The sequence below is a fragment of the Perca flavescens genome, chromosome 22 (assembly GCF_004354835.1).
Source record: "Perca flavescens isolate YP-PL-M2 chromosome 22, PFLA_1.0, whole genome shotgun sequence".
Taxonomy (NCBI): domain Eukaryota; kingdom Metazoa; phylum Chordata; class Actinopteri; order Perciformes; family Percidae; genus Perca; species Perca flavescens.
Genome location: NC_041352.1, coordinates 12,097,460 through 12,113,274, shown reverse-complemented (window position 1 = coordinate 12,113,274; position 15,815 = coordinate 12,097,460). Strand labels below are relative to the sequence as shown.

At 39.5% G+C, this 15,815-nt stretch overlaps 1 protein-coding gene across 1 annotated transcript in view; it reads right to left on the bottom strand.

Annotated features, from left to right (window-relative positions):
* Positions 1–11,508, bottom strand: part of LOC114549596 (contactin-associated protein-like 2) — a 59,111-nt gene extending 47,603 nt beyond the window's left edge. Inside the window, exons 1-3 of the mRNA XM_028569975.1 lie at positions 11,480–11,508; positions 3,201–3,351; positions 2,001–2,185 (exon numbers count right to left, since the gene is read on the bottom strand). Coding sequence (XP_028425776.1) covers positions 2,001–2,185; positions 3,201–3,351; positions 11,480–11,494 — 351 coding nt within the window. The 5' untranslated portion in view covers positions 11,495–11,508. The remainder of the gene's footprint in view (positions 1–2,000; positions 2,186–3,200; positions 3,352–11,479) is intronic.
* Between the last annotated feature and the right edge of the window lie 4,307 nt (positions 11,509–15,815).

Here is a 15,815-nt window from a genome sequence, read left to right as displayed (position 1 = left end):
ACACACACACACACACACACACACACACACACACACACACACACACACACACACACACGTATAGATTTTCCTGAAGATCACTTAATTCCACAGCTCTGGTTTAATTGGACTGTGGTTTGTTTTGCCCCATTTCTTAGTATCCTACTTAACACTGGAACAGATCAGCCATATCAGCAATATCTGCTAAAGGTCACACACAAACATATCAATGCACACACACAAACACATGTATACACCCATGTATTCACTGTAGACAGCTGCACACCCTCATTATACACAAGCGCATTTCATACCCATTATGCATTCCAAAATCAATTTCCTCTTTTAAGTATTATTAGCTGAACTCTTTGCATTCCATTACTGAATGACATTAATTATGTGAGTTTCATGGATTAGTGTTATAGCACAGTGTAAAACCAATATCTAGTTTCCTGTGTGGTATTGATACACTGTACACACAGAGGAGGCCTAGCTTCCACCAGTGATGAGTAGTTGTTTAAAAAGTAGTTATAAAATCAGGTAACATTGTAGAACAAGATAACAAAAAGCATCACAAATACAGACTATTAAGTAAAGACAATATATTGTATAATTGGTTTGAAATTACCACACAGCCCTGTTGAGACTCCTAGCACTTTTTGAAAGGTTCAGATTTTAGCTGAACTGCTCACATTAGCAGATTTGGTATTCTGTGCTGAACATCAGTACTGCCCAAGGCTCCTAAACAAGAATCGCTCAGTTTTCTAGAGAACTGAAGAATAACTCCATTGTCATTAAGTCCTAAAAAATAAATACACAACGCCTCAAACATTAATGAAATACAGCCTGCGAGCTAGTTCAGGCAGACAATCCAAGTGCATCGCTACATTCAACATGGCAAACCTGGAACGGCTAGTAAGCTGCAATCAATCAATCTAAATCGTACAAGGTACAATTCCAGTGAAATGTAATCCCAGTATCTTAAAGTTTTGCATGATTCATCATAAAGCAAAATGTGGCCGTCAGATCGGAATACAGAAAAAAAGTCAGCCAATTAAATGGCACCGGCACTCCAGGATCCAGCCAAATCTTGGCGAAAGGACACCACATCTCCCAAAATCCCGGTGGAAAGAGAGGTCTGTGGGCATGCACATTTGCCAACTAAAGCCACTATAATTGCCTTGTCTTTGTAATAATGGATGGTCTGAACAGGTGAAAACGCAAATGCAATTTCATGCCAAAAAGTTGCCCGGAAATTACACTGCGCAACCTAATCAAAGTAAACACAGCCTCAGCTACACCTGTCGCCACCCATCCCACCTTGGCTCAAGCAGCTTTGTTCAGAGCCAGGAAATTACCACATAGACTATCGCCTGAGGAAAAGAGCAAAAGGACTGGGTTTGCACTACCACTGGCTTTGCACCTGCAGGATTGGGCCCTGCATGTAATATAGGGTTGAGCAAATAAACTGATTGCACTTTGTGACTACTACCTGCTAAACTAGCATGCTACGGTACTAAAAAATGCTGTGCTGTTACAATTGACAACTAAAGTTGTTTGAGAAATAAGTATTCTTCTGTTAATCTAAAATGCTCTGGACTGACACACACATACAAGCATCACTCAGGCAAAGCTGAGATAGCTGAATAAATCAGCTGACATTTTAGCTATTCACTTTTTCCATGGTCTGCCAGTTCCTTTTACATAATTGAACTCACCCATGACTGCCTATCAATGTACAGTTTTCGAATCATTTGGCATCCAAAGGTTTTGTTAACATGATGTCAAGCTGATATGTCTTTTAAAGAAATAGATGTAGTGCATGTTTAAGTAGCAAACATGCTTTATACAGCTGAATACATGGAATGTTTCCCAGTCATCTCCTGTATCTGTGTTTGGACATGTATGTGTTATTAGACTTTGATGTTGGATTCATTACTTTATGTATTTCAAAGGGGAGACTACCATTCTCTGTCTGTGTTCTTCATATTCCTGTCTCTGTACTAGACTTTGTTTCTCACCTCATAGTCCAAATCAAGGTGGTCAAACTCTCCATTGGTCCTGAAGTGCTGGGTGTGTCTGTCCAAGGTGAAGTTGACATTACGACGGTAGCGTTCGATCACCACCGAGTGCCAGTGATTGTCATCCAAGAGGCTGCCGGTGGTCACAGAGGTATGACCCAGGATAGAGCCATACTGATTACTGCCTGTAATTAACATGTTGGTACAGTATAAGCTATTGAACACAGTAAATGAAGCAGCATGTTTTAACAAGCCAAAGTGAATTAAAACCATGTAAAAAAATTTAAACTATGTATGAACAGTTGAATTTACTTTTATTCTTAAAGCTATTATTAGATATTCTGGGCAGCTTAACAAGGACCAATGAACACAAACTGTATTTGTGTTCTCTGGCAGGATTTGCCAAACTAGTAAAACATTATTTCAGTGCTCCACAGTTCCGGCTATATGCTTCCTGCCAGTAATAAAACACCTGACATTTTTTAAGCAGCTCAAGGTGCCGTTAGTTGTAACACTGTGTACAAGAATGCACCACTGCAGTTGTTGCTTCTGTTCTGCAGTAAAGCATCATTAAAGGTCACACCAGTTCTGTCAGCAACACAGCTGGTTGACAGTGAGTGATGCTCCACACACTTATGGATTGTTGTGGCTGTTGTTTACAGTGTAAAGGGTAAAACGCTGTACATGGACACTTTCTCTTTGCTCCTAGATAATGGTATCTTGACAGACAGGCCATTAAAAGTTTAAAAGTTTAGCATTATTGGCAAGTCTATAGTGATGGTATTATTCGTTTGACCTGTCAAGTTTCTGCAAACAGAAACAGTGTTTGCAGAACTGTACTAAAGTGTAGCTGCATGCATTGGACTGAGTACCTATTAAATCCAATGATTTTGAGCTTGACTGTGTATAGTTTGGCCTGAAAAATAATTATTTTTCCCAGTGTGGGATGAACAAAGTCTATCTTATCTTATATTTCACTTAGATATTTCATATTCAATAAGATTGCTTGAGTTTTATTTTGAGAGATATGGTTTCACAAACCTATAAGCGCCTTCAAAGTTTGAGTATTAACAGAAGGTATAACATGTCTACAATCAATTGAAACCAAGACAGCTACATCAAAACATTGTGTCAGGAGGGTCAGCATAAAGAGAAACTTTGCTTTGCATTTCATTGTCTAAAAAAAGATGTGTTGCCCACCCAGGTTTATCTGTAACAGCAGCTTGGCCTTGTGAAGCTCCAGGGTGATGTAGTCTCCCTGTTGGCCCTCCCCATGGAGAATCACACCCTCGCTCTCTGACGTCTTGAACCTTAGTGCAATCACATCTTTAATGATCTTCATCTTCTTCACCTGCACACATGTAAACAAACAGCACATGGTTGTGAAACACCAAATGTCTTGTTTTAATGTTTACTTCAAAACAAGAATGCCTGCACATTTCCAGGTCTCCCAGCGATCTTCTCAGAATCTACATCAAATGTATTTCCCATCATATTTTATTGCTATTTGTTGATTTTTAGGATCTAACCTTTATGTTCTAAAACAATCTTGACAGTATGACTTTTTATGGGAAGGTTTAGTCAAGATAACATAGAATATCAAGGTAGTTAATCCAGTACCTTAAAACGATATGAGATTACACCCTGTCCATCAAAGTTGATCACGCCCACCCCTAAAAAAGACAGAAAGTGGACAAATAGAACAAAGAGGGAAACACGAGAGAAAGAAAGGAAGACAGTGACAGTGAGGTACAGAGATAAAATGCAAGATTGGAAAGGGTCAGTTATAGTGAGGTAAATTGTAATTGCATATAGGGAAAAGGCAAGACCCTTTTCCCAAATTGACAAAGATCTGAAGCCTACACTCTTTTATGGGCCAACAAAACTTTGTAAAATATGTATTTCCAGCTACTGAATTAAATAAACAATACACCTACATTAGCAGCAGTAATGCAATGAAGCTTAGTCAGTTGTGCTAATACAGTAAGCTAATAATAGATGAACAGGCAAAGGGCCTGTGGAAATTTGATATCTCCTAGCTGTTGGTTCTAATGATATTGTACCCAGTAGGGCTTTTTCACAGAGTACATTTTGACATGTCAGTGTGAAAAGCACAGGTGCAAATGATTTAATTAATGATGACTAAATTCCATTGTGCTGCTTGTTTCAGGGTCTTGATATTGTGCCTATTTGGCCCACCATCACACTAGCCATGCTTCCATCCTCATTAAGTAATATCAAATGAAAAATTCCTTATGCAAACAATCAAATTTGACTGAATTTCATGAATATGAAGTTGTACGTTCGATCTCATTGGATTTTCTCTTAATTAATCTGTAAGCCGCTTAAGTGATAAACGCTGATGGAAACGTTATTTGCCGATTATGTTGTAGGTCATTTTATGGTTGCAACCCACCATAAAAGGAAGAAGAAGTTTTAGGTCATTTCCACCACATATTTCTGTTTTCTTTGCAGACATGGCGGGTGTCAACAAAGACAGATATAAGTGGACGAACGAGGAGACAAAAAACTTTTATATAGCGAAATATAACTATATTAGATAGCAAAAATCATTGTTGTCTGCCATTTACGTAAATCTGCATCATCATAGCGATGTTTTGATAGCGTCGTTATTTTGTTATTTGTTCTTCTTATAGCTTGATATGTCCCTATGAGCTGGCACATAAGCACTTACAACTTGTGCAATATTAATCATTTGAAGGTAGACGGCGCAACCCATTTTGTCTAGCAAACTTTGTTCGCAAATGTTAGCTTGAATGTTGTGCAATTCAGTCTCATGTCTCAAATCTATTTGATATCCCAATTTGACCACAAAACAGCATGTGACGTCCTTACGCACAGGTTTATATTCCCCTTAAAGCCGTTGGATGGAAACCCTCTTTCACCGGCTTTATTTGCATGAATGTTTTTAGCGAAATTCGATTGACAAGTGGATGGAAACATAGCTACTGTCATGGGTCACTGGGATAATTGAATAGAACAGAGCCATCTGTAATGTAACACCTGTGCTTTTCCTATTATGACAAGTCTGCTGTGAAAAAGGCCTGCAGCAAAAAAAGATGTTGAGTGTTGTCATGTAAAACACCATTAGTGAGCAATGACACTTCACTGTTCACTATACATATTTTCTATTTCACTGAATTGTGTTAAAGGGTCCAATTGAATTCTGTGGGATTTTTTTTCTTCACACATGGCAGCTTTTTAAAATTCAGACTGGGGTGAAAGAAAATACTTTCTTCTTATACTAAGAATGTATCAAACAATGATGGTCAAACATGGTCATTGTAAAAGGTATCACAGCTAGACACCAACGATACACCGACCAGGTATTACTGCATTGCGGCTCATTAGCTGCTGGGCGGATTATTACCAATTTACAGGTGCTGGACTTACAACAGAACTGTATCTGTAGTGCCACTGAAATTACATTTAGGATTACAGAAATTACAAAACATCTTGGATTAATAAGCAGCAGTGCATTTCCAAGTGAAATGAAATCCAATTGAGATATTTTGTATGTAAAAATGAAAGTATACATCTCCAAAAAGGGACAGGGGACAGAAGGAGACAGGCAATAGGGTGGGGATTTTCAGATCTTGAGAAGGAAATAAAGTGCAGTACTTGACACCCTCGTCAATCTTACTATCGTAACCCCAACTGTTCAAGTGGTTAGTGGAGAGTGCGTGTCTGTGTGGTGTGATTGGTTGTGAAGGTAGAGAAGAGTGTACAGGCTATGATAGGATAACAGAGCTCGGGAAAGATCAGATCATCTTATACACAGACACACTCATGCACAGTCACGCCGTCCCTCAATCTTACTTTCTCTCTTGCTTTCTCACTTATATAACACGCACACACAAAACTATGCCAAGCCTGTCCTTTCATGATAAACACCTGGAGAGGGGGGTGAGAGAAAATTACATCTGTTTCCTTTGTTCTAACTTCAGTGCTCCCAAAATGATCCCATGCTGCCTCTCACTGGGTAGAATACATCTTTCCATCTCCTTCGCTGCTTGACACTTTCCTCTTGTTCCCTCGCTAGTTCTTTCTCTCTCTTTCCACTTTCATCTTTCTCCATTCCTCCCTCTCTGCTCCACTCTTTTTTAATTTCCCCTCTTCCTTCCATCACTTCATTTGCTTTATCGCTCTTTCTCTATCTCTCTCTGGCTCTCTCTCCCCACCCCTCTCATCATCTTCTTCTGCCACGTTTATGGTGCAAACAGTGGTGGTAGTTGACAGTTTTCCAATTGTTTTATGAGATATTGCAGATCTAGTTGTGCTGCTCAGAAAATGATTGCCAGCTCAGCTGAGTGCTTGGTGTCAGGAGGGAAACTTTATGGAGACTGGAGGGCTTTTCCACCACCTGCAGATGACTGTGAGACGCAGCGAAAGAGGGAGAGAGGTTGACCCACTGCAACGCAGAGTAACAAGTGACGACTGCTTGGTCTGTAGCCAGGGCAGCTGTGATGGCATGCACATAAGATGGCCAAGGTTTATTAGACCCTGACCCAGGAGACCATGCCATTTTGGATCCTGACCCAGATGGTGGTTTTCCACCAGAGATAGTGCGACAGACGGTGACTGAGATAGAGGTTTAATATAGACAGCTGCTTGTGACAGCCAATGCAATCTTCAAATTACTATTATAAATTGTTATTATTAATCAGCATCTGAAAATTAGAAGTTGATGTCAGTACATCACTGTCATATTACCTGACCAATGGTTGCGGTTTGTGGTGTGTAGAGCCACAAAGAGAAACTGTTTAGAGAATGTTGATGGTATGCCAATGCCAAAAAAATGCCACGTTTATTAAGTGTGGTATTACAATTGAAATCTATTAAATCTAATACAGATTAGACTATGTATTCATAATCATTCTCCACTTTAAATAGCAAAATATGTTATAGTTATTGTACATTTTTCTACATTTGTCTCCTGAATGCGTCACTTTGGATAATTGCCAGAATAAAGCAAGAAGACATGAAATCAGCCAATGCAAAGCAACACCACAGGGATGACACCTGCATCATGTCAGGGCAAATTAAAGGTATCCATGGCAACGTGTCAATGGGCAAGCAGCAAATTAGGTGGCTGTGAGCACAAAAGCAGGTCACTCACAGTGAGCTCTACCTTTATCAACTAAAGGATTTGGTTGTTTTCCATATAATTGGAAGATGTGTATTATCATTTTGTGACTGTTGGTAAGACACAATAATCAAATGTGAGATGTTAAGCTCTGGTATAAATTCTGTCACTGCTTTTGATATTCTATAGATGCAACATAGGAAAGCTTTTTTGCACACCTCTTTTGTCGGGCAGGTGCGTAGGATAATATCAAAAGTAGCAGATCAAAAGCTTAGAGAAAGTCCTGCACACTGACCATTACGCAAGCAATAATTTATTTAGAAAGATACGTTTTGGTCTCAGACCTTCATCAGGTAGGTAAATTTACCTGATGAAGGTCTGAGACCAAAATGTTGTATTTTAGTAGTTAGTGTGCGGGAATTTCTCTAAGATATTCTATAGATAACATTATTAAAGGAGGAATGAAAATAATAATCAATAGATTTATCCATAATGAAAAGAACTGTTGGTCTCAGGCCTGTACTGTAATAATGTATGTACTCCCCCCTTTCCCCCCGTACTTATTGCACTTCAGAGCCTGTAGGCTACATTGAGGCTCTTTCAGCTGTTTCTGTGTTTAGCCTCAGTCCTGCTCCAGAAATAAATGCTAACAATAAACATATCTACATAAGTACATTTCTTCAACTCAACAGATAATGATGGTAATACATTATCCTGAAAGCTGATTTAGATTATTGTTGGCATAAATGGGCCGCAGGTTGAAGTCAGATATGATATGCTTGCATTTATTTGAAATTCTACTTGCATGACAGTGATTGCTTTGTATAGAAAATTTAATTTGTACACAGTTTCCGTCTGACTTCCCTTTCTCTCACATACCAGCTCTACTATTCCCTGACTCATCTATGAAATAATTGATTTTCTGTTGATCCTATGTTAATTAAAATGGAAATGAGCGTGTAAATTCCAAAGCATGGTGGCTCAGGACTGCTTTATAGCCTTTGGCACAGACACATACACACACAGCCTTTCATTGCACAGTCCTAGTTGAGTCATAACATGGTATTGCATTTAATTATCATACATTTTCGAAACCCAGAATTACCATTTTATGCTAGGAACATAACATCTATTTTTATCTGCCTCCTTCTCCTCCTACTAATTCTCTTTTGTGCCTTCTTTTTTCATCCTCTTTTCTTTTTCGTTACCCGAACACTGTCCTTCTCTCTTTTATCGTTGGATCGGGAAGCAGGAAAACATTTAGGAGAAGTTGATTGTGAGAGAACAGAAGAGTTGGGGGAGTGAAGGGTGGATAGATGAACAGACAAATATACGAGTTCTCATTTCCTAACTGAATGCTGAAGAAAGAAGCAGTGACAGTGTAATCATGAGGAAGTACCGTTGGGCTTCAAAACACAGCTGACAGACAACTCTGACCAGGGGGAGTGTGTGTGTTCATGTGTAGGTGTGTCTGTGTGTATGCAACTTTCTCTCTCTCTCTCTCTCTCTCTGATATCACTCATATCTGGGTTGTAGGCATATGTTCAACTGATTATGTGTTGTGTATTTATGTGTTTATGTGTTTTGTCTGTCAGCTTGTGGTGGACAACATTCATATCTGTCAGAAACATTGTGCTTATTTGGTTTAGGAACAGATATGTTCTTTCAGGAGTATTGTTGTTTACGTCAAACACTGTCTACCAATTAAAGGACACCTGGGGGAAATTTCACAAAACCTAGATAGCGGATTAAGCCAGGATTACCCAGTTATCCTGGCTCAATTTAGTCTTGACTTGGTTTCACAAAAGCAGAGGCACCTAAGTTACCATGGAGATTTATTCTTTACAGCTAGCCTGCTCCTGACCAGGCTGATAGCCAGGATTTATTAATCCTTGAGCCTTTTCTGTTCACTCAGCAGTGGTGTTACCATGTTGTTATCAGCCTGCATTAAAATACAACATGTGTATATTGCTGTTCATTTAAGTACTGTTATTATTTAAAGTTGTGCACATTATTTTTTTTATAATTATTCATGTGACAGTCATTGTTACTGTTATATTGCTGTATGACAACTGCTGTCCATATTGTTGTTAGAAGTTTGATGGATATATCATCAGCTTAATCCTTGAATGGTATGATTATGATGGTTTCAACTCAGAGCAGTTAGTCAGTCCGCGATCGTCTGCCACGCTTTCTCTTGCTGTTTCATTACAGCGGCCGTGTTTCTTTTTTTTTTTTTTTTTTTTTTTTTTTTTTTTACAAATAATGTGTTTCACGTTATACTTCCACAAGAAGCTGCTGCTCACTCTGTATAAAGTATGAACAATGCGTATTCTCCATTTTAGCATCAGTGAATCTGTTATCGACCTTGCGGTCTCTTAAGGAAAGCCGTGAACGCGCATCTATCCAAAATACTTCAGCCTGGCTTGACCTAGTCGCTCCTCCTCAGCCTGGCTTGGCCTTCGTGAAACGCACCAAGCCAGGCTGCACAGATTAGACAAGGTCAAGCCTCGCTTTATCAGTTATCCTGGATTTATAAATTCTGCTTCTGAGAAACAACCCCCAGGGCTTAAAATGTATCCAAATACAAGCTAGTGAGCACACACATGATCTATTTGATCATGATTTATTTCACACAGCTGAAATCCATATACATCTGGGAGTTAACCATAATCACAGTGTTCTCCTACTGTCCCACAAGCCGCTCCACTGGGGCAGAATAAATAAATCCAATCTAGTCTAGATTCATTCTAAGTACTTACTTTTACATTTCACAAGCTAGTGACAAACTAATGTCAGTTAAAAAGCCTACTTGGATCAAACTCAATTTTCCTAATTTTTCTGTTGTCTAAAGTCAACTGGTAACCATTTCTGAAAATACTTGTGAAATAAATAGACTGTGTTTCAGGTATGTTAGTCAGTCCGGCCAAAAAAATGAATTTCACTCAAACACAAACTCGCTGGTGATTGACATCTAGCTAAACTGTTGTGTAAGCTATTGACCGTTCCTACATTTCTTTCTCTAAAGCTGAGAAATATATCTTATTGTGTCTTACTTGAATACCATGTTTTATACTGTATTTGGAAAAGTAAGTAAATAATGCTGATAAATTAAGTAAAAAATCTGTGCAGGCCCTATACTGCTGGCTACCATGCTTACCTTGTTGTACTGAAGTTTGAAATCTGTGAAACAAATATATCTTCTCTACCTTCTTTATTGTTACTGCAAAGCACAACAGCATTATTATGATGAACCTGCAAGACACTCCCTAACGTTGGAAGTGGCCTAAAATAAAATTTGCCTTTAAAAAAATGTGACATTAAATAACAAGGCAGATGTTCCATGTTTTCAGTTTTGATAGTCCAAATTATGATCAATGATGTTAAAGAATACAAGGGTAGAAACTATTCTGGTTAAAAAACCACAACAGCTACAAGTTGACTTTATAGTACAGAAGCAGTCACATAGAAGTGAATTATTTCCCTGTAAAAGTTGTTTGTGAGTGCAGGAATGTTTATGTTGGAGGGGACAGGTGACGGATATGAACTTAGAGTGGGTTAGATTTCTGTGTTTTATTGTTCTTTGCATTTGTGAATACGCGTCTGAATCTGTGTGTGTGTAATACCACATCTTGTCATCCATATCATTACTGGCTTTTCTTTGAACATGGGAAGAAAATGAAACAAGGGAAATATAATCAAAGGGTATTGAGGGCTGACTGGAATGCAATACATACCCTTGTATTCACACACACACACACACACACACACACACACACACACACACACACACACACACACACAGTGTAATCACATCTCCGGAATGAAGGATAGGATTGTACGTGTGTCACTTATAACAGTAATTTATGCAGAGCCCTAATTGAAAATTGTTATCAAAATCAATTTGGCAGCCTTTAATAGGATGAGAGCAAAGAGGCTGCAAGAGAGTCAGTTCCCTGAGTGATACATTTGTTAGAAAGCGAAAGACAGTGATTGTGTGTGTGCATCTATGTGTCTGTCAGTCTGTAGCTGTGCTCTGCATATACCGTATCTGCATATTTGTGTGCGTGCGTGCGTGCGTGCGTGCATGCGTGCGTGCGTGCATGCGTGCGTGCGTGCGTGCATGCATGCAATCATGTCCAGGCAGGTTTTCACACTGGGTTTGTTTTTGATTCCTAAACAGAATTAGCTCATAATGAAGCAAAACCCATTGTGACATGATTGGAGCTGACTAACCATCATTAAGTTCTCCCAATAGAGCCATAATTATAATTGTTAATAATACTTGTTGGAAATACTAGACAAATATTGGAGTAAATATACATGAAAGGAGTGAGTATATTTAGTGTATGTGTGTGTTTGCTCCACTCACAGTACGAGCAGCCATAGACTTCTATGCGCAGACCAATCCGTCCCTCCTCGCTCCAGTCCAGTGGGACGAGCCTCAGGAAACGTGCCACGATTCCCTGCTGCAGCTCATGGCGAACTGAGCTCTCCGAGTTGGAGTTCCCAGAGAAGGCCTGTGAACACACACACACACACACACACACACACACACACACACACACACAGAAATTAAATACATCAAAGTCACAAGCCTGCAGTCAAACAAGCAGCTTCGGGACTAGGAGCAAGATTATTTGTTCCACTCACCATATCCTCCCCTAAAGGTGCAAACTCACAAAACATACACAATAATTATGAGTCTACATATCTAATATGCCCGCCATAAGACAATCTAACTGCAGGGGATTTGAAAAGGAAATTGCATATTGTATTCAGCCTCGAAGTGGATGTAAGAAAGTCCCTGTTCACATCGTCCCATATTTAGGCTGATTTTTCGGGCTTGTGACTGATGAGGTTTGTAGTTCCTTGTCATATTGGCACTGCGTTCTACACATTTAGTTAGTGCAGTTTCTGAAATCTCAGCCTCGAGAAAACACTATACTGTATTTTTTTTTTTGCTTTGTGTAAAATCACATCAAAATTCCTTACATGCACCTTTAAAGAACAACGTTTAACTTTAAGAATTCCTGCTTTGTCTTGAGCAACAGCATGACAGCAGTTCACCCAAGAATTCATAGTCAGCTAACAACAAAAAGGCAGCAACAATAAAGTGGTATGGATCTGAAGACACAAGGCTACAGTATATTTGCTAATTTGTCGGTTCTTTGTCCGAAATGTAATGGCAGTGGAACACTAAAAGAACAACATTAACAGTAAGGGGGCCACTCTTAAAGCCTTTAGCAAAGGTAAGGTTTAACTCCTTGGGTTTCATTCTTGTTGTGATGTGATTATGACTTTCTCTTAATTTCTGCACTGCTGTAATATTAAACTGACCTACTGGGTAAAGCAATGGCATAGGTAAATCTTGTTAGAGAGGGGTAACTGAATGTATACATGTAGCATGTATGTATTTTTGTTCACACTGTAGAAATAAGAGTTTAGCAGAAACCTAGATTACCCTCTGCCCCAACATAGAGGGGTATTGGAGGGGCATTTTTTAGGCTCTCTCCACAGTTTTAGCAGTCCAAATTGATCCTGTCACTGTTTGGAATTATTACCGAGGGGATACGGGTACCTACTGTGGGCCATACAGTAGTTTCCTTTACTACCCTTCTTGCATGCCGCCTGATACTTTTGAGGTGGAAGAATGCTGCCCCGCCCTCAGTCTTCCACTGGATAAGGGATGTGTCATCTAACCTGAAGCTTGAAAAAATCTGATGTTCGCTACAGGGCTCTGAAAAGTGTGGAAATCTTTTTTGACTTTCATGATAAAAGCTCCACACTAGTAGAGGAATACATTTTCCAATTATCAAGTCACGACCCTTTGTACACACCTCAGTGTGACTCTTGACGTTCCGGGACCGGTCTTGCTGCCTCTGTTGCACCGCTTATTGTGCCTTAACGACTTTTCATATCTCAACTTCACTGTGTAGTGCCTTGCGTTCTGTCTTTGCGTTGTTTACACTGTAATGTTTCTGCATATCACATTGCACACTCCTCTATTAACCAGTCTTAATTTATGGAGTGACAGCAGGGGTTGGGAATGTTGTTTTTTGTCTGTTTTTTTGTGTGTCTTTTAATACTATGTACATTGTAAAATTCAATAAAAAGGAACTATGAGTACCGACAAAGTACTGTAAACAGAAAATGCACTGTTCAACACAACCCCTTCTTTCAACTCCTTTCTTCTCATTCTCTTTCCTCTTTCCTCCTCCCACTCAGTGTCTCTTCCTTCACTTGACCTGGCACATGATGGGGAGAACCTCTAACCACCCGCTAATCCACCTCACCACAGTCCCTGAACTATTTTCACCTCTGTGCTTTCTCCTCTGAAACAAACATACACACCACCACCACCACTCTGTTCCCCATGCCTTCTTATACCCACATATACACAAAGCAGTTAGCACAAACCATTTGGGAAAAGCATCATTAAAAGCCTAGCAGGTAACTAGACGAGAGCTAGACACTACACAGCCATGTGTTATTCTAGATAAGACATGAAGTGGGCAGGGCAGTGGGTGAGTGTGGGGAGAAAAAGCTCTGTTTAGACAGTCTGCTTTGAGCTGACTCCTCAGCGACCCAGGCATGTACCCCTGAAGATATACTATCTAAAAAGGAGGAGATGGTCAAGAGTTCACACTAAGCTCAGAACCACTGAACTTCTACTGTGGCGGGGGAGTGGACATGAAGTGAGCAGTGCTTCTATCTCCTCTGTGCCTTTCCCCCACTTTCATTTTTAATCTTTATTTATCCAGGAAAGGTTAACTGAGCGCACAAACACACACACTTTTTTTTATTAGCACCCTGCTTCAAATTCACACAGCTCCACATGACTCATTGGGGAGACTTCAGTATACTTTAACTGCAGCTTCTAGTCTCTGCAGGTGCACAGGTCCTAAAGATCTGGGTTGAGTGACTGTATATATGTCACCAGCCATTACAAAAGTTACATTTCTAGTTAATACAGGGTGCGTGCTGGCCATGTCACAATCAGAGAAGAGAAACAATTTGTCATGTCGACAGACAATTGAGTGGTTCCAAAGGATTTTAATCATCAAATTCATGTTCATGAGCATATGGGATAGCTTAATTTTGTGGGATTTCCCTGCATACCCAAAGTCAGATAAACTAATGAATGCATTTCTTATGTCTCTGCATGCAGTTTGAATATATGTCCAATGGTGAGTTTAGGTTTCCTAAGTCCATGGATCTTTGTGAGATCAAATGGCAACTCTACTCAAGTGCAGGAAAACATTCCAGTAGAGAGACAACTGGTGTAACTCCACTAAAACAATTTATACACAAATACATTTTATTAATATTCAATTAATTTCCGGTTTACGGTGCAATTTTGAACAAAACTTAAGACGAGGCTATAAGGTGCAGTGCCCTCAGAGCTGCAGTTGAGCTAATACACATTCACAGTTTAACATACCTTCAAATTGCATGCTAACACATAAAACAAGCATCTGAAAGAAAGAGAGAAAAATGTACTCAAAACTAAAATATTCTTTTAACCACTGAAGCTAGCACCAAATGTTGGAGCTGTTGGTACTTTTCTCAGATATTCTCTCCAAAACTCATCTCTCTTTTCTCTTTCCCTGTCAAATCTCTTAAATCCTCCTTCATATCTTGTGCTCTCTATTGCATATTCATCCTTCCCTATACTGTTTCGAAAATGCCTGTGGTCCTGGCTCAGGATTTGAAGTACAAAAAGCACAAATGCATCAATCTGCATGCATGCACACAGGGAACGAAGATACACACGACCAATCTTGCCTTTTAAAACCTTTCGGCAGCGTTAAAACCTAATATCCCCTTTAAGCTCATTTCATAGTTCTAAACTCGAAATGCATATCTACTGAGGATTTGGCTGACTGCATGCAGAAGCCTTTACTTCTTTTTGCCGATACTCTCCTCTCCTTGCCCGTCAAGGTAGGGTAAGAGATAGAAAGGGTTACAAAGAGAGGGAACAAAACCATTTTTCGGCTCCACCCAAAAGCTCCATCCCCGTTTTTCCGGCTTCCTTCTTTTATTTCTCTATTGTGTTCATCCCGCTATTCTGCACTTATCTGTGCTTGGCTGAATGAACAGCTCAATTCAAAGTCATTACTATGCAGAGCGGAGGGTAGAAGGTAGAAGGTAGGATAGGGAAGAAAGGAGGAGGAGGATGAAGACGAGGAAAAGTTGTGGATGCTGAACACCTCTCAAAAGTCTGCTTAGTCAACCATTTAATTCCCTCTCCTCCAAAGTCAAATCATTAACCAGCAAACCAATGAGTAATTGGGAAGTGTGTGTGTGTCACTTCATTTTGTGTGTATGTGTAACTGTTTATGTCGGTGTATGGGTGTGTAAGCGTCAGGCAACTTAAGAGCTTAGACACTTTGACGTTTTGTTTAATCAAGAACTGAGGTAATTTACGTCAACAAAGGCCACAAAGTGCCTGAGGCAACTTTGAGATTTTACTCACTGTATGTGTGTGTGTCTGTGTGTGTGTGTGTGTGTGTGTGTGTGTGTGCTTTTATGGATAGGTGTGTTTCTCTCCACAAGTTTAAGCCTAAAATTGATGTATACTTATACTTTATCTGTCAAACTACTTTAGTATTCCATGAAGAAAAGAAAACTATTTGGGAATCCTTAGTAGATTCAAAGAGAAACATATTTACTCCTATTTTTTGTACTCCTGTATGCATGCAGTT